Source organism: Microtus oregoni, unplaced genomic scaffold (assembly GCF_018167655.1).
Source record: "Microtus oregoni isolate MIOR12 unplaced genomic scaffold, Mior012 000041F_ref0000270, whole genome shotgun sequence".
NCBI classification, from domain to species: domain Eukaryota; kingdom Metazoa; phylum Chordata; class Mammalia; order Rodentia; family Cricetidae; genus Microtus; species Microtus oregoni.
Genome location: NW_024543208.1, coordinates 5675915 through 5696525, shown reverse-complemented (window position 1 = coordinate 5696525; position 20611 = coordinate 5675915). Strand labels below are relative to the sequence as shown.

Here is a 20611-nt window from a genome sequence, read left to right as displayed (position 1 = left end):
ATAAGAGAATAGATATATCTCATCCAGTAATGCTATTACAAAAGTCTAATTGGTCTTCTAGTGTCCTCGGTGACCTCCTTGTTGCCCTCTACTAGCTACCAACTGCCACACATTTATTCATTTTATTTCTTCCACTGTAGGAATGGTATGTCCAAAAAAGAAGAAGTACTGTCTCCTACAGACACAGCGGAATCATCCACTTCAGAATACCCACAAAAAGCTCAGGAAACTGTTCAAGGACCAAAATAAACACACTTTATTGCATTTACAAGACATGACTTTTACAACTCCTTAGATATTTGCATAGGTATGCATTTATACTTTGTGGTATCATTATTGATGGTTTGAAAAGATATAAACAGTTTAAATAAAACACAACTCCAACCATGAAAAATGTAAACCATATACATTAAAATCATATAACAGTGACTCATTTCTCAGTTGCTTACCTGCCATATACATACATTACTTCTTACATGTATATACAGCAAATACCTAAAAGACTAATATTCTGAGGCTAATCTCTATATAAATATGAAAACAAATCCTTACCCTTAACCTCAACTTTATCTTTAGAAGAGGGAGGACAGTCTGCATTTATTCAAATCACACTTAGTATTAAATAATCAAATGTTATACAATATTGTATAAAGCAGCAAGTAGAAAAACAAATTATGAAAATGAATAGGCCTAGAAGGTAACAATGAAAAAGTACCTACTTTTCCAACATTATTTTCCATAATGAGATTAAAATATTATCTAGTATGATAAAGTGCATTTAAATGTGGATATAGCATCATTGTGATTTTAAAAGTTGTCTAAGGAAAAATGGATGCAAAATAAGATACTTGAAAAAATGTGTGAATACATTAAAGTAAGCTTAAATTGAAAGCATTATTTTGCCCTTAAATATACTTTAAACTGGGGAACACTTTCGAGAAATCAAAATACAGTCTCCCAGAAAGTCACCTAAAAAGAGTTTTGCATTTCTTTTCCTTAAACAAGTTTGTTAAGAAGAGATAGAAACCTCTACTTTGAATATTTTAAATTCGGATCACTGAAGATGTTGACTTGTTCACGTTACCTAGACAACTTTCTAGTCCACAACTAGAGGCATAACCCCACACAGAACTTCTGCATTAACAACCTCTCTCTCTCTTTTTTCAAAGTATGGAAGAAAAAAAAACACTTATGAGGTAAATAACATGAGAATGAAGAGAACATAGTAACATGCATGCTACCAGAGTGTGTTTAGCCAGTGGCACACATGTACCATCTATTAATATATAAGATTCACCCTTGTCTAGAATTCCACTCTCTAAGGCAAACATCTATGTTACAAAATAACAAAAATAATGTTACACAAATAATCACTACTCTCACCTGACGTCTGTATCACTTTCTCACCAACTATTATTTTTTGTCAGAAATGTAACCTGTTAACTGGGATTCCAAACATAAAATAGCCATTTGTATGTAGTTACTGAAGATTCAAACGATGTGGCTTTTGTGTATAATGGTACCTAATCAATTCCCCATTAGGAAAAAGAAATAAAGCTGAAAATATTTAAAGTATGATAACAAAAATCAAAAGCACAAAAGTGTTTGCCAAAATGGAATGTTATTTAAAAATAATTATTTATTGCTCTATGTGTACACATGTATCATTTGGCCACTATGGCAGACATTTGTAAATGTCAGAAACCAATTTCAGGAATTCATTCTCCCCTTCCACTGTGAGTTCAGGCACAAATTTTGGGTTGGCAAGCTTGGGCAACAAGTACTTTTACTTCCTGAGACACATTGCTAGCCCAGTGAATTTTTTTAGTTCATCAAAAAGGAATGGTTGAACATACATAATACAATTCACATAAGTAACCGGTAATATTTATGTTCTGGGTAAGCTACTCAAAGTCTAGACCTGTATGAACCAAAATATCGCTCATTAAGAATTATCTAACTGGTTCTGACTACCGGTAATGCTATTTTTGCTTGCCCATCCTGGATCAGATAGAAAGGCCTTTGCCTCTTAAAGATATTTTGGTCAGAAGGAGTGGGAGGTATTCAAAGTTCCAGACGAAAAGCAAGACTAACCATGTCCTGGGTGATAAGCAGTCAGAAGTCACATTATTCAAAGGACTGACTAACATTTAAATGTAATTCTCTTTTCAATATGGTACTTTCCAAAATCATGCCTAATAACAATCTCCCAATATTCATTAAAGAGAAAGGAAATGCTTGAAGATAGGAGCTTAGAAACTGCCATTATGCTACAGATAAAGTTCTAAATTACAGGTCAATGTAAATTAGCAACAATATAGTCATTTCGTAAAATGTTGTTACTCCACTGTATTTGTCTATGAAACATATTCAGATTCATAAAACTTATCCTTTCCAAATACAAAGTTTGGTGATTTTCTAGCATATTCCAATTTATGCTACTACTACTACTAATCTAATTTTAGAAGACTGTGGTCATCCTCTTAAGAAGGCACATGTCCTTTGGCCATTAGTGCCAACTACTCTCAGCCTCTGGTAGTCAGTAGGTGAAATACATTTTTGTAGCATTTTTCTTTAGGTAGTATGTGTTATAAATATCTTCACTAAAATTTTCACATACAATTTAAGCCTCAGACTTCACAAGTACTCTTGATATTGTATATTTATTACATACATTTTTAAACATTCTTTCTTTTTTCACAAAGTATTTTTATTTACATTGACATCTAAAATATTTCCAATTTCTCAAAGAAATACTTTCTTCAGAAATTTGAAAACCCAATACCTCTATATCAAAAGGCATACTTCACAGGGTCCTTAGTAACTGTGAACCACTGTGCCCTTCCTGCTTCTTAAAATACTAGAGAATCCAAGATACACTGGTGACTAACTTCCTTATTTTACAGAGCAGAAGAGGTCTAATATGGCCTGGGCATAGCCAGTATTATAAGACTAAGTAACAGCAAAGCTGATTGGCCAAATGAAAAGTATTCATGCTATCTGATAGCATCCATGATTTAAGGCAATAATATATAACAGCCTGCCAGTTTCCTTGTTCTTTGTATTAAACACTGAATTGTATAAAACAAAGTATTAAGCTCTTGCATCCAAATTTTTAAGCAAACACTGTCACAGGTTAACTACAAAGTCAATTTTCTTATGAAGTAATTTTATCAGTGGGTTCTCAATAGTTTTGATCTGAAAATGTAATTTTATTTTACCATATTATATTAAAATCATTAACACATTTCCTCTTAGTGATCTATAGGGGTCAGACAACCCAAGTAGCTCACTGAGATAGAACAAAGAAAGCCTGAGGTTCCTGAGGACAGACAAGCATGGCTCAATTTGCCAGGTTGAAATTCTTCATTGGCCGGTGTTGTATAATGCACCACTCCATTGAGAAGTAGGGTCCCAAGATCAGTATTTTGGAAACACGCACTTTATGAACTGAAGATAGCTGAGATTTAGCCATTGCAACAGTTCTTCATCTGCAGTGACTTTCTGGAAGTGGATCCAACGAGACTCGTAATGGATTTGGTATCATCATCCTCTGTCCTTTTCTTTACTTCCCTGTGAGAAGGGAGAAAGGAATTACAACAAAAGTGAGATATATGCTTACTTACCTGTGGAGATTAATTACAGGAAAAGGAGATTAACACAGTTCACAATACAAAGCCTTGATAACTCCACCATTAAACAAATGTCTCATCTATGCCAAATTACAGGTTGTTAACTACAAAACTCGGAGGGAGCTATAGATATCTAGATAAATAATTTCAGGGTCTTGGGTTTCTACTTAAACCATCTGGCTAGTGTCTTATAGGAACCAAGGTGCTTCTAGAAGATGCTGGCATTGGAATTGGTTGAATTGTGGTTGTTTAAATTAAATGTCGCCCACATTCTCAAGCATGTGAACACTTGATCTTCAGATGGTAGTGCTGCTTAGGTAGGTTTAAGAGGTGTGACCTTACTGGAGGATGTCACTCTTAGCAGACTTTGAGGTTTCAAAACCTGGGTGCCATTCATGTTTGCTCTCTGATTTCTGTTTAAGATTTGACACGATAACGCTCAGCTCTGTTTCTATCTCCAGCCACTATGCCTTTCTACTGTCAAACATCCCTGCTGTGATGATTGTAATGAACTCTTAAGCCTCAAGAACCATAAGTACCCTAAAAATCTTCCTTCAACAAGTTGCCTTTATCATGGTGGCTTTTCACAGCAATAGAAACTTAACTAAGACAGCCCCCTAAAAGAACTGAGAGATCCCTCTTTCAGAAGCCACGAATGCCTATAGCACTTCATTAGAGATGGGATGAGCTCCATGATAGGTTATCCAACCCCAAGTGGTTGATCCCAAATATATCTGCATATAATCAACATTAAAAGGGCTCAGTAGTAAGGTGTGTGTGTGTGTGTGTGTGTGTGTGTGTGTGTGTAGATAAACTAAAGACATGAATTTGAGAGGGAGTCAGGAAGACAATGGAGGAGTGGGAGCAAAGAGAGGGAATCATAAAAATAAGATAAAAACAGTATTCAAGTATAAAATTCTCTAAAAATATTAAATATTCAGTCCTCTTTCTCATTGTACAGATTAGAGATGTCTACAATGAAGCAGAGATATGTGGATGACTCCACAGTTAAATAGGCTTCCATTTAAGAATGGACTTGAGAACTAGTGAGACAACTCAAGAGTACAGCACCTCTCATACCAGCCTGAGAACTTAAGTTTGATCCCCAGAACCCATGTAAAGGTGGTGTCAATAGTTAACTTTTTTGTACAAATTTCTATCTTAGTTAGGATTACTATCACTGTGACAAGTCAGCATGGTCAGAAGGAACCTGGGGAGGAATGACTTTACTTGAGCTTACAGTTCCACACCACAGACCATCACGGAGGACAGGAGAGTGACCTGGAGGCAGAAACTGAAGCAGATACCATGAAGAAATGTTGCTTAATGGTTTTTCCCTCATGCCTTTCTCGGCTTGTTTTCTTATATAATCCAGTACCACACAGACAGATAATCAAATGTCTAGGGGTGGTAGCATGCGGAGTGGTACCAAATCAATTGTTAATAAAGAAAATGCCCTAGAAGTTTTCCCATGTACCAATATGGTAGGAGTACTGTCTAAGTTGAGACTCCCCCTTTACAAATGGCAACAGCTTATATCAAGTTGACAAAAACCTAACTAAAAAACACACCAAGCAGAAAATATAAATCATGGAGAGAGTACTATTATGTCTTGCAATACTTGAAGAACTGCCATGCACGTTTTTATGCAAGTCTTCTAATGATAAGTTTTGTTATAATCCACATGCAAAATGTTAATTATTCTCCACACCACTGCTTTCCTTTAATAATTATACACTGAGCAATTCGGGCAGTGATTCCAACTGTTATGATATGCAATTTCCTTTTTTGTTCTGTATATCCCATTTTATTAGCAAAATTTTATAATAGATATGCTAATAATAGCTAGTTGTGTTTAAATTTTGGTTTCAGGAGATGATTCTACAAGTCAATTATTATCATTCCTGGTGGTATTTTACAAAATGTTCAAAAATACTGCAGCTACATCTCCTTTGTTCAGTAGTAAAAATATCTACTCAATGTCAACAATGAACAAGAATTTATACTAGATTTTATAATAGATACATGTAGTGTTTTCCTTACCACGAAAGACAGAACTATGTTCTACAGCTGATATTTTTAACTGAAAGCTATAATGAAGAAATTCATCATATCCATTAGGTAAGTGAAAAATCTGATTTTTCTAAACACAAGGCGAACTTTACCGAGCAAGATGGAGAACAGCTTCAACAACATTGGATCCGTCTTTGGCACTTGTTTCACAGAATAATGCCCCATACGTCTGTAGAAAGGAAGCATACACAGTTCAGCGAAGGCTTTGATTAGATTCCCTGAAGTTTAAATTACTGAATTAAAAACATTTCTTCCTAGCCAAGTATGGTAGCACACACCTTTAATCCCATCACTTTGGAGGCAGAAGCAGACTGATCCCAAAGTTTGAGGCCAGCTTGGTATACGGAATGAATTCTAGGGCAGTCAGTACTACAAAGAGAAACACTGCCTAGTAAAACAACTATATATGTATATATATATAGAGAGAGAATGCTGAGTAATAACTACGAAAAGTAAAATTAGAGTCTCAGGACTTATAAACAACAACAACAACAACAACAAAATAGATGTGATTGTCCAGGTGTAATGGAGTGTTCCTGGAATATCAGCACTAAACAGGTGTAAGTAGACTTTCAAATCCAGCCTGTTACATGAGACCTTGCCTGAAACAAGCAAACAAAACAAACCAGTCTAAACAGTAATACTAGAAAGAGTTCCTAATCAGAAGTATTTTCTATTATATTTTTTAAAAAATTGCAAAATTGCATTTCAATAATCAAGTACATAATTCTGAATCTTGTCTTCAAAGAATTTGAGTCAGATAAAAATGAGAGTTTAAGGTAGCCAGCTAGGAATTATACCTCTATCTAAAGGATGTTTGCAGTATCAGGTCAGTTGTAAGTACTAGATAGCCTAGACTAGATAGTAAGACCTTGTTTCCATGAAGGGAAAAGAGCATGTTTGCCTGGTCCAATGGCTAATGCTTCCTCCATCTTACTCTCAGCTTCCCCATCACAGTACAGAGCTCCTGTGTTGCAGAAGTGAAATGTTCTAGTCCATAGACAACTCCACTGGTTGCCCTTGCATAGTTCCTTGTATTGCTCCTCTGCTTCTAAACTTTAAATGACTCTATTCCTTTATGAGATAATGTTCAAATGCTTTTCCACAGCCAACATAACCTGCTTAATGTCAACTTGAGGTAATCTCCCAGTTTTACCTTACATCACATCTTTACCCCATAAATCCCCAGGTACCTGGCTCTTCCCTATATTTCTCCAGTTACCTAAATTCCAACTAATCTCAGTATGTCTATGCTTGTTCTACCTAAGAACTAGATTGCCAGTCTCACTCAAACTTTTATTTTTGTTTTGGATGCTTCGGTAATCATTAAGTTGTTCCTAATTCTGAAAAGTATCCATCAGGTCTTCCTGTAATAATACCTCAGAGTTTTTTGTTTGTTTGTTTTCCTTTTTCATTGTTTGTTTGCTTATTTGTACTTACCAAAAAATCTAACAGTCATGCTTGTATGTCATTGTAAAATAAGGTGGAGACAGATTCTTTTAATAAAGGACAATTACAGATGCATAAGCCTTGGGTGAGGATTAAATATTATCATATGGTTTAAGGGAAGGATTCGATGGCTACTAGGTAGCACCAAGAGAAAAAAGATTCCACTAGGTTTACATAACCAAACTGACAAAAAAATCTATACAATTCACAAATACACATGTGTAGTATAAACAGTACACTTGATGATTATATATGGTAGAAATGACAGGAAGAAGTAAAGTAAATCTTGAGAATTTCAAAAGTAAGTCAAAAGATGTTTGAGGGAGCAACTTGAGAACTCAGATTGGTGCTAAGAGATGCCAGGTCTAGATTCTAGGTCTGAAAGATGCTAAGTGGAAAACTCCTGGCATATGAATGAAAAAGATAAGTATTATATTAGAGATGAAAAGGAGTAAGCTAAGTAAATGAAAGGCTATGCTCCTGAGAGCAAAGTATACAGACAAAGGATTGTCTCCAACAAGAAGTGCACTGTTCCCAAGTTAGAAAAAAGGGGTAACTACTATACTAATACAGTAAATGATACAAAGGGGAAGAATGACCCTGCCTCCTGAAGAATAAATCGCATGGGAGTGAAGATTGTTTTTAACAGAGGGAAAACCACACATGGTGAAGACTCTTCCCAACACAGCCAGACACAGAAGTTATAACTTACACTACAGTAAACTATGCAGGGACAAGGATTGTCTTCAATACAAAGAAGACTGTCTCAGAAACAGTCAACTACACAGGATGAAGACAGTGTCCTACACTATAAACCACATGCTCAGACTGTCTTTTACACAGTGTATTACACAGTGGTGAGGAATACAACATAGCAAAGTACAAGGAGTAATAGACAGGAATGAATTGTCCCTGAAACAGCCAACCACACAATATAATGACTATGTGAAACACAAGAAACTACTTAATGTGAAAACCATCTCTAACAAAGTGTAAGAAAAAGGGTAAAACATTGGGTCCAACACAATGTGTTGGACAGTCTTCCACTCCTGTATATTAGTACATAGGATGAGGGCCATATCTAACACAGCCAGTTATAAAAAATAAGGACTAGTTCAATATAGTGTGAGAATAGTTTATAACACATTCCTCTATACAGGATGAGGACTGCATCAATACACTGAAATAAACAGGGGTGAAGATTGTCTTCAACACAGAACAACACAAGTTGAAGAAGGTCAACATCACAGTCACCTACACAGAAATGTGAATGGTGTCTACCATGGTGAACTACACAGCATGCGTTAAGACTGTTTCCAACAGGTGCAATATACAGGGGTGAGAAATGTCTCCAGTATAGTGAACTACATAGTGATAAGATCTGTGTCTAAAATTGGTAACAACACAGGATTAAAAACATCCCAAACACAATGAACTCCACAGCGGGAAATTACTTTCTCAAACATATGGAACTAGAAGAAAGAATGAGTTGAATTCTCAACTCAATGAAGTCAACAGATATGAACTGTCCATAAAACAATCAACAACATGAGGACTGTGTATAATACAGCATACTATTAGAGGTGATAATTATTTAAAAAAAGTGTAAGACAAAGAGGTGAAGATTGTGTCCAGCACAGTAAAGAATACAGGAGTAAGGTTTGTATCCAAAACAATAAACTGCACAAGCATGAAGATTGTCTCCAGCACAGTGTACAATATAGGATGAGGTACAACACATGATAAGGACCATCTCAGCATAGAGAATCACACAGGGTAATGACTGCCACCAATTCTGAAAACAATGACCTATCATGATATTGTCTCATTTTGGACAGGCCCCCCACACACTCACTCTTACCATGGCCAGTTTTTCTCCAAGGTACGCTGAGATACACTTTTGTTTCTCTGCACTAGCAGAATCACGAAGATCAGCCTTGTTTCCTATTAACATGATAGGAACACTTCTCTGGGCTCCATCCTTTGAAGAAGGAAAAGAAGTGGACATACATCAAACACTGAACCAACTATAGAGCTGTGACCATGCTACCAATAGCTGCCATTGTCCAGTTTTCTAAAGGTGCCAATTTAGTATTTATAATTGTTTATAGTTGTAGGACAGAATCCACGGGTATTGTCATTGTCTATGTCAACTATTTGCAATAATTAAATTGCTTACATTTAAGATAAAGTTTTCGAAAGTCAATATGCCTTGAAGCACAGTCACCCTTCTTCCTTTTGGCCAGTGAGAACACTAAAATTCAGAGAAATGAAATAAGAACATGCAAAGCGGAATGTTGGAACCCAAAGTGATTGCATTGCCCCACTTAACTCATGTTCTACTCTTTGATAATAAAAAAGTAAAGGATAAGAGACTAGTTATCCACAGAGTGCACAGTGCACTACAATCACGACAGAATCCAGTGACCATGACCACAGAATTCCATTCAGTTGGAATATCCACAGGATGCTAGGTAACAGCTTCTCCTTAAAACACTGTTCATTCTACATCAACTGCTTTATCCCAGGTGCAAAGTATAGATCATTCGTCATCTATCCGAGTACAAAAGTTGGGTGAAAAGCTTACACTCACTACTCTAGTTTACAACAAAAGAAAATGTCAAGTCCTAAATATCAATCTTATGTTATAGATTCCCAAACCAGCCAAACAGTGTGCACAGACTTCTACACTTGCCTAGTATGGCAAGCAGTCCATGTCTGGTGGTAAGGGTATATTTCACCTTGTAAGACTGTGATGTAAATAAAAGATGTGATAATCATGACAGAACAGAAACATAGGTTTCTCATCTCTAGATAGGATAAGCAGCCATCCCACACCAAACACTTGGAAATTATAAATTTTGAAGTGCTTAAATGGCATGCTCATTCACTTTGGTATGTTCCTCATATAGGTTCAAGACATAACGAAAAGACTATATTTGACATTTGTCTTTGACTTGAGGCATAAAAGTGCATTTAAAGGGGAACATGGAGCACATGGCCCTCCTCCATGCTTTCTGTCCCATACATTCAGATGCTCATAAACTATGTTCTTTGGAGATCTCTTCGGGATACATGATGAATACAAAAAGGTAATTAGTCACACTAGCCAAGGAGCTGAGTGTCTAAATGATTTCCTAAAGTCTTATAAATATAGTGTGGCATCTCTTCCAGTACAGACTTAAACATTACTTTTTCTGTGATGGCCCTTTGGTCCTATTGCCTCATTCGGCCTGGGCTCCACCCAGTTTACTCTTCTGCAATATCTGGACTTCCTGATATACCATTTTCTTCATCCTGCTGTCTTCTCCATGTCTGCAATTAGCAATGGAGTCACTCTTTTTAGTCAATTAGTAGGGACTGTGTAATTTTAATGCCTCATCTTAGAAAAATCCATGAGAAAGTCTCTTTCTGGCCATTCTTTTTCTATAGTGAAATTCAAATGCAATGTGACACCTCCTTTCTCTCCTGTAAAAACTCCAGGAATTCATCTTGAATAAAATTTTCTTCCTTTTCTGATCTCATGAGAAAGTGGCAAGGGTGGCTGAAGAGCTCACTTGTAATATGAATCTGCAGTGCCTCACTTAATGTAAGGACATTTTCCTCATGGACTGACCTTGACTTTTGAATTGCCATTTTCTGAGCATTTTCTTCAACATACACAAGCATGAAAATGGAGGACTAAGCCCAAAATATTAATGATAAGATGTTTGGCACAGGACTCAGTGTATGTCCCACTGAGATCAATTACACAGTAGAAGGCTCTCTTGCAGAGATAAGCTCTTTTGGGTTCCTTTAGTTTCAAGGCAACTACTATTTATTTTTAGCTAACTATTCTACTTTACCAAAGTAATGACCAATATTGATCAAAAGGTTATGACTCCATTCCATTCCTCCATACTAGTATTATGAACTCAAACAAATGCCATATATTTTCTATGCCTCAGTATTCTCACAATATGTAAAAATTGCTTGTTTCTTTCTTATTTTTTCAGATGTTAGAGAAATAAATGTAATATATGGATAATTTTATCAAGTAAAATTTTATAGAAATGTAAATAATTTTAAATAATTTTAATTGCATTTATAGCAAATTTCAGATATGGTATTTTGGTTAAACAAGGCATATTTATGTTTCTTCATCAAAGAATTATTCCAATTGCACAGCATCTTTTTCATAATTTCTGTAGTCAGGAAGCAAGCATTAATCCACAGGCACCCTTGAAATCAGAAAACACTAGACTTCAGTCATGTCTGTAACTTAATATGTTTAAAATACAAATGATATTATTTACTTGGGAAATTGTATTTACCTGTATTTCACAATTTCTAGAGAGTACTCTGTTGTTTTTATGTTTGTTAGTAAAACCTGGCAGTAAATCTAGTACTTTTACAGATTTTGGCTGTAAAACCAAATGATATGAAAGGTCCTTAAGGGGCAACATAGCCACTTTGAAATAGATTTCATCCATGCTACATGTTAAAATGCCAATTCATATTTCCATGGTATCTTGGTACATATAAATGCTCCCACATCACAACTAGAATAAGCTTAACTTTGGATCTTAGCTCTACTATTTTCCCAGTGGTGTCTCAGCTGTTTCTAAAATTTCTGCCACACTGTACATCCAGTCCAACTACTTTCATGTTTGTAAAAGTTGCTTTTCTGGCTACCCGTGTTTCCAATCCATTACACAGGGTTCCTATATTATATCTAGCAAAGAATAAATATGTTTCCTGAATCTACTTGCAGAAATTTCTTAAAATTGAGAAATGATCCTGGAAAGAGACAAGGTTGCCAATTGCCACTGGAAAATGTCAGTCTTCCTTATAGCACAGACCAGTCACTCCTAATCATGTTTACTCCAGTAAAAACAAACAAAAAGCAATGGTATTTCTTAAGACAATCCATGACTCCCCTGCATAATTTCTATTTATTCCTTATAATTCTTACCTCAACCATATCCACCCATTCTCGTACGTTAAGAAAGCTTTTTTCACAAGTAACATCATACAGCAGTAAGACGCCGTCTGCTTTTCTGAAGTAAGACTTGGCAATACTTCTGAATCTGGTAAAGACAAAGCAAAAGCTCATCATCGACCTGCCATCTGGTCCTTCCTTGCACTTCATCTCTATTATGTCCTTTAGTTCTTACTTTCTATAACCAATTCCAACAAATAAAAACCTTAACAACAAATATTAGTGATAAACTTCTTTAGCAGAGGCCTGGTCATCACTGAGAAAGCCCATTTTTTCCTCCAGCAGATAATAGACCATAATGTTACCTAACCACAAACGATAGCCCCACCAATGGTAAAAGCATAATGAAAAAAAAAAAAAAAACAGTTCAACCCCAGGAACCAGCAAATGGACAGAAGGGAAACCAAATACCTGTCTTATAAACAAGGCAATAAGTGACAGAAAAGCTACCCAACACTGACATATGTCCTTCACATGTGTACATATATGCATGTGTGTACTTTCACATATACATATATGCAAAGACACAAATGGCACAACTGCAAACCTGCTGAGGAACTATGTTCTGAAAAGGCCTGAGTAGATTTTTGTGTCTGTTTTGTTCTTTAAGTGAAAGGAGATAATATAATAAGGAGCAAATACAGAGGAACCTGGATGTATGAAGTTTCTTGCCTGTGGCCTAATCTCCAAAAGGCCAACAAGGGGAAAAGCAGTGAGGTAAGATTTGCGGTTGACCAAGGGCATGTTGTGTCTCCATGGTCATCACTGAATCTTAGCACAAAGAATAGTACAGACACAGGCCCTCAAACATACTCATTGCACAACTGAGTAAAATTTGACCCACAGAGAGTTAAATAAAATTAAAATGTATGCTTCACACTTCTGGTCATTGTCAAGAAATCTACGATATGGAATCACCAGAAGTATATCTGTCACTTATCTTTTGCTGTTGCTCTTCAAACAAGAATATTTGATAGGATCTCTTTGCCCATCATGTACTGCGTCAAAACTAAGACCCCCCTCACAGCAACACTGCATTCAGCAATGATGCCTTATCTCCACTGCATAGCATGCTGTCACAACCAAACATCAGCTCAAAAAGGGCTCAGAGACCCTTTTCTCATACAAATGATACAAACATATGGAAAGAGATGGTAGAAACATGATCTTTATTGGTATTACATACACATTACAATTCCAAGTGGAGTATCTTAAAGCACAGTAATATATTATGAATATAACTAGTATACTTAACCCTATGAGTCTTGATTTGTATTCTTTAATTCAAAAAAAGCACTTGCCTCTCTTGCCCAGCTGTATCCCAGAGCTGAAGAACTGTTCGTTCACCATCTACAATCAAAGTTTTCATCTGGAAATCAACTCCTGGAACAGAAATACCACAGGAAATTCTGTAAGTTTTGGCTAAATCCAAAGCTACCATAGAAAGAAATGCACTTGACTTTCAAAGAGAAAGCTTCAAATCAGTCAATTTACATATGTATATAAGATTCACAACTGCAGCCTGTCTCACGTAAGGAACAACTGAATCTATGGATTAGAGAAAGCTCAGTTCTTTTTCCTATATGGTTGAACTTAGACCTATATGTGTGCTAGCAAAACTGTAAGAATGTATGTGTATGTGCATGCAATGTTATGTGCATACCATTTATATTAGTATATGTATGCATATAACATTGTATATGTGTGTGTGTGTGTAAATGGATGCTCACATATGACTTTTGCACCCACATACACATGCTTATTATACACAGATACACAAACACACATATGCCATGGTCTCTAGCAACCAGAACACTACTTCAGTTGTTTCATGAATTAAACTGAAGTTTACCCTCAGTTTTGTTTCTAGAAGTGTTATCAGAGAACTATAAATTCAAAGATTTGCCCAATGCGTTGAAGGCAACCAATTCGGTTTATTATTTCTGATTGTCTAAATAACTTTTTAGATGAAGAAGAAACGTAAATGATAATTACTATATTTCAGTACCCTTCTACTGATTATTTTGCAAATTTGAAAAACATAACACTAAACTTTATCTATTTTTGTTTTTTCTTTGTGTAGTTTTTTATCAGGGTAAAAATGGTAGGAAGAACTAGGAGATGCTCCTCAGTTTCTATTTCGTGGAATAATTTGAGGAATATTGATGTTAGTTTTTTGAAGATTTGGTAGAATTCTTCACTGAATCCACCTGACCCTCGACTTTTTATGGTTGGAAGATTGTAATTACTGCTGCTATTTCACTAGAGGTACGAAACCTCTTTAAATTGTTTATTCATCATGATTTAACTTTGATAGGTTGTATATATGAACATGTTCATCCATTTCTTTTAGATTTTCCAATTTGGTGGAATAAGGATTTTTTTAATTTTATGATACTTACATTTTGTTATTTTATTTGCATGTATATGTATATATACATACACACACATATATATATATATGTATATATATATATATGCTATGTATATGAGCACCTACAGAAGTCAAGAAGCAGTAGTGTACCATACCCTGGAGCAGGAGTTAACAAGGAAGTGTGAGCTGCCTGATGTGGGTGCTAGGAAACGAACTTGGACCCTCTGCTTCTAAACACTAAAACATCTCCCCAGTCCTGAAACAGAGATTTTTAAGTCTTATTATTTTCTAAATTATCCTGGTGTCTAATGTAATGTCTCCCTTTTCCTCTCTTATTTTAATTTGAATCATCTATTTTTTTTTTCATCTTTGATCAATTTGGCTATGGGTGGGACAATCTTCTTGATTTTCTCAAAGAACCATCCCTTCATTCACTGAATTTAAATTTCTGTTACTGTTATTTCTATTTCATTGATTTTAGCCCTGAATTAAATTATTTCCTCTCCTCTACTATTTTGGATATTCTTTATTGCTGTTCTTCTATAGTTTTCACGTCTGCTGTTAAGTTACAATTATGAGATCTCTCCTACTACATAATGATGTCACTTAGTGCTATGAACTTGCCTCCTAGAACTGCATTCACTGTGTCCAGAGACTTAGGTATGTTGTGTTTTTATTATCATTCAATTCTGAAATGTGTTTCTTTCTTGATTTATCCAGTTTCATTCAATACAGATTTACTTAGTTTCCATCAGTTTGTATATGTTCTGCTGTTAACTCTTGTTAGTATCCTTAAGCCATGATATTCAGAGAAGATGCAAGATGTTATTTCAATTTTCTTATATCTGTTGATAATTGTTTTGTGTCCCAACCATGATTTGATATTTTGTTCAGGGATCATTTTTCATTTTGACCTCTTGCGTGTAGTTAATTTTTCCAGGCTTGAAATATTACAATATCTATTATGAAGCTAAATGTGAAACTTCTCAAGAAAATACTTGCAAACTGAATTCAAGAACACATAAGAAAAATGAACTATCCATTTATAACAAGCTGGCTTCATCCCAAAGATTCTAGATGATTCAAAAATATATAAATCAAAAACCACAATCTATTACATGATTACCTCATTTGGTGCAGAAATAAACCTTTGATATAATACCTGTGATAAACTCTTGGAAAAATTAGGAATACAAGGGACATTTAACAACATAATAAAGAAAATTTATATAAAATCTACATTCTCAATAGTGAAAAACCCAAAGCATTTCCACTGAAATCAGGAACAAGGCAAGGATCTCCACTCTTTTATACATAATTAATATAGGACTTGAAGTCTTACCTGGAGCAATAAGAAAATCTAAGGAGATCATGGGGATTCAAATAAGAAAAGAAGTTCAAGTACATTTATTTGCAGCTGTTATGATAGTGTATGTAAGTTACCCTAAAAATCCCACCAGGAAACTTCATACAGCTAAGAAGCAAAGAAGTAAGACACAAAATTAACACATGCATGCATGCATGCACGCACACATATACACACACACATAATCAGCAGCCTATAACTTATGCCCAAACGAAAAACAGACTAGGAAAGAAATCAGGGAAACGGTCAAAAAAATAAATAAATAAATAAAAATCTTAAGATAACTTTAAGTAAACAAGTGAAAGACAATAAATTTTTAAGTATTAAATAAAGTACAATAAATACATCTTTAAGTCATTGAAGAAAGAAATTGAAGAAGATATCAGAAAATGGAAATACCTTTAACATTCATGTGTGGTTGGGAGTAATAGTGTGAGAAAGGTCATTCTACCAAAAGTGGTCTACAAATTAAATGGAACCCTTATCAATATTTCCACACAATTCTTCACAGAAATTAAATATAATCTTCAACTTTATTCAAACACAAAAACACAGGATATCTAAGATAATTATGAATAATAAAAGAACTGCTGGAGGTAACACTATCCCAAATCTCAAACTGTACCAGAGCTACAGGAATGAAAAATAGCATATCTACACATAGAAACAAACTAACAACAACAACAAAGAAAAATAGCATGTTATCAGCATAAAAAATCGATCAGTGGAATTGAAGACCAAGACATAAATCCACACACCTATGGACATCTGAATTTTGATAAAGAAACCATAAATACACACTAGGGAACAGACAATATCTTCAACAAAAGATGCTAGTCAAACTGGATGACTACATGTACAAGAATGAAAATAGATCCATACTATCACCATGTACAAAATGCACTCCAAATAGATTACAGAGCTTAGCATAAAACCAATACTCCAAATTTATAGAAGAGTAGATGCAGAATAAGCATGAATTCAATGGCACAGGAAAGGACTTTCTGAACAAGGTATCAGTAACACTGTCATTAAGATGAACAATTAATAATTAGGATGTCATGAAAAGTTTCTGTACTATTAGATCACTGCCATTTTCACACATGAGAAAAAAATCCTTACCAATTACATATCTGATATGATATTAATATCTATAATACATAAAAATTAAAAAAACAACTATTTATCAAGAAAACAACTAAATTAAAATATGGGATATAGAATGAAGCAGAGAGTTCTCAAAAGGCGAAACACAAATGGCTGAGAAACATTTAAGGTCATATTCAATATCATAGTCCATCTGGAAACAGTAAATAAGAGCTACTTTGAGATTTGTCTTACCCACTCAGAATGGTTAAGACAAATAAAATAAATGTCCTCTGATATTGGTGAGGATACAGGAAAAGGGGAACACTTATTCAATGCTGTTGGGAGTGGAAATCAGTATTGTGGTTCTTCAAAAAGCTGGGAATAGATCGACCTCAAGATAGAACTATACCATTATTAGGCATATAACCAAAGGGCTCTACATGCTATCCACAGATACTTGCTCACCCATATTCTTTGTTATTCTAATCACAATAGTTAGATATTGGAAACAGGCCTGCTGTCTTTCAACTGAGGTATAGGTAATTAAAATGTCATATATTTATATAAAGGAATATTATTTAGCTGCTTCAAAAATTGAACTTATTACATTCAGAGACAAAAGGTTGGTGCTAGAAAAAGATCATCCTGAGTGACATAAAACAGGGCCCTCCAAAACAAATGTTTTCTCTTCTATGTGACTGTTTGCTTTTACATTTTCATTATGCTAAATAACATAGCAATAAAATAATTTTTTGTACATATTGGTATACCTTCAGATAATTTTCTTGCTCAACCTACATCAGAGAATCTTCTTGTTGCAGTAAATAGAAATTACCACAGAGACTCACAACTGGACAAGGCAGAGACAGTGAGAGATTTTGGAGTAATTGGTCCTAAAAGAGATCAAGGCTCAGTAATCTATATGAAAGAGGAAACAAATTTAAATTTTAATGACTCCAAGGAAATAATCATCCGAAGACAGATATTTGCAACTCGTATCTATTGGCAAAAGGAAAATCAGTTTTCTACAATGGAGTGTTACTATGTATATTTTATGCAAATAAGTCCAGGCCCCGTACCCAGGAGTAAAACTCAACACAGTAGAACTCCATGGGACTTTTGGGGGGTTGGGGGTTTTTTTTGCCTTATTTTTTATGTGAATTTTGTTTTTGAAAGACGAGAGAGGAGTAAAAATGAAGTTGGGTGGGTAGGGTGGAACGGGTATCCGGGAGGAGTTAAGGGAGGGAAAAACATGATTAAAACATATTATATTTAAAAATTTAACCAAAAAATATCTGTGGTTTGAAAGAAAATTGCCCCCAAAGGGAGTAGCATTATTAGAGGATTTGGTCTTGTTGGAGGAAGTGTGTCACTGCTGGAGCAGACTTTAAGGTCTCTTTTGCTCAAGCTTCCCTCAGTGTGACAGTCAGTTGACTTCTTGTTCCCTGCAAGCCAAGAGGTAGCCAGCATAACATCTGACTTCATACTGCCATGCTCTAAACCATGATGATAATGGATTGAGCCTTTAGGCCTCTCAAATAAATATTTTCCAGAAAAGAATTGCTGTCGTCATGGTGTCTCTTCCCAGCAATAAAAACCTTAACAAAGACAATAATATTTTAAAAGACTGAGAAAGGTCAAAAGAAAGAAAAAGAAAAAATAATGAGAAAATTATTGCCGTATAAACTAATTTTCTAATGGACATATGGAAAGGGACACAAATATAGATTTGAATTTGACTTTAATCTCAAATTTTCCATGGTCATTGAGAAGTTCTTAACATAAAATGAAGGCTTTCCCTATCCACCAATGGAATATGCACTTCTTTCCACATCTCATTTTTATTTGTTTGTTTGTTTTTTGGTTTTTCGAGACAGAATTTCTCTGTAGCTTTGGAGCCTGTCCTGGAACTTGTTCAAGCTAACCTTGAACTCACAAAGATTTTCCTGCCTCCACCTCCTGAGTCTTGGGATTAAAGGCACGCACCTCCATTGCCTGGCTCCACATCTCATTTTTAAAATTCATTTGGTGAGGATGGGGTGGGGGTAAGGGGAAATGGGGAGAAAAAATTGAGAAGGGGAGGATGGGGAAAACTTGGGGGAATGGAACCGTTGGGATGGAGGCAGGGTAGATATAGGAGTAGGGAAGTATATATCTTAATTAAGGGAGCCATTTTAGGGTTGGTGGGAGACTTGACTTTAGAGGTGTTCCCAGGTGTCCATGGAGATGTCCCCAGCTAGATGCTTGGGCAGCTGAGGAGAGGGAGACTGATATGGCCCTATCATATAGTCATACTGATGAATATCTTGCATATCACCATAGAAACTCCATCTGGCAATGGATGAAGCTAAGACAGAGACCCACATTGGAACACTGGACTGAGCTCCTATGGTCCAAATGAGGAGCAGAAGGAGGGAGAACATGAGCAAGGAAGTTAGGACCATGAGGGGTGCGCCCTAATGGGCTGACCTAATGGGAACTCACCAAGGCCAGCTGGATGAAGGAGCATGTGATCAAACCAGACTCCCTGAACGTGGCTAGCAAGGAGGGCTGACTGAGAAGCCAAGGACAATGGCACAGGGTTTTAATCCTACTGCATGTACTGACTTTGTGGGAGCCTAGTCTGTTTGGATGCTCACCTTCCTAGTACTGGATGGAGGGGGAAGGACCTTTGATTTCCCACAGGGCAGGGAACCCTGACTGCTCTTTGGACTGGAGAGGGAGGGGAAGGGGGATGGGGGGAGCCGGAGGGAAATGGGAGGAGGGGAGGAGGCGGAAATTGTTAACTAAATAATATAAAAAGAAAGAAAGAAAGAAAGAAAGAAAGAAAGAAAGAAAGAAAGAGAGAAAGGGAAAGGAAAGGAAAGGAAAAGAAAAATATTCATTTTGGTCCACTTATTTCCACAGGGGTGAAACTTTCTTGAAGATTGGGATTCAATGAACTCTCTTCACTGTGTACCCTCAGCACTACAACAGTACCAGGTGCTCAAAAAAAAGGCTTGAAAAATATGTGCATAATAAAATAATCTACTGTGTCTAAGCTGGGTTTGTTTGATTCCACTATTTACAAATATTCTCATCACCTGATGCTTTCTTTTTTAAATTTTATTTTAGTAAAAATAAAAGATAATTCTACCACATGGGAATATACACAAACACAGAGTGTCTGAATACATGGATGAATGCATAGACTTCTTAATCTATATATGTAATTGTGAAAGAGAAGAAGCTATAAATGATAATTCTTCTGTTATCAATGAAAATAAGAGTCCTACCTAGGGTTGCACTTGTATTTCCTTGAAATTCATTCTTGCACAGTCTCATGAGGAAGCTGGACTTCCCCACTGCAGCATCTCCAGCAAGCACAATCTTGTATGCCTTCTGAGATGTCAGTTTGCAGTTATTATCCACCATGTCTGCCTAGAGGGAAACAGCCAGATAGGTGATGACAGGAGCCAGTTTTCATCTAGTAACATGCCATGAAAAGAGTTGTCTCAGTAGCTACGTACTTGAGGTGAAAGAGCTGAGATGGGTTTTCTGGAGGAGCTGACAGTGCTGCCTTCACCAACAGATCCCTGTGGCTTCCAGTGTAACACAGAGGCCACGCTTTCAGAATCAAAAGCTTCTTCATCTCTTATATCAGGAAC

At 35.8% G+C, this 20611-nt stretch overlaps 1 protein-coding gene across 1 annotated transcript in view; it reads right to left on the bottom strand.

Moving 5' to 3' along the window:
- Positions 1 to 232: 232 nt before the first annotated feature.
- The window catches only part of Rasef (RAS and EF-hand domain containing), a 67726-nt gene continuing 47347 nt past the window's right edge, over positions 233 to 20611 (bottom strand). Inside the window, exons 11-17 of the mRNA XM_041632515.1 lie at positions 20474 to 20611; positions 20240 to 20384; positions 13437 to 13518; positions 12109 to 12223; positions 9016 to 9135; positions 5798 to 5874; positions 233 to 3573 (exon numbers count right to left, since the gene is read on the bottom strand). Coding sequence (XP_041488449.1) covers positions 3468 to 3573; positions 5798 to 5874; positions 9016 to 9135; positions 12109 to 12223; positions 13437 to 13518; positions 20240 to 20384; positions 20474 to 20611 — 783 coding nt within the window. The 3' untranslated portion in view covers positions 233 to 3467. The remainder of the gene's footprint in view (positions 3574 to 5797; positions 5875 to 9015; positions 9136 to 12108; positions 12224 to 13436; positions 13519 to 20239; positions 20385 to 20473) is intronic.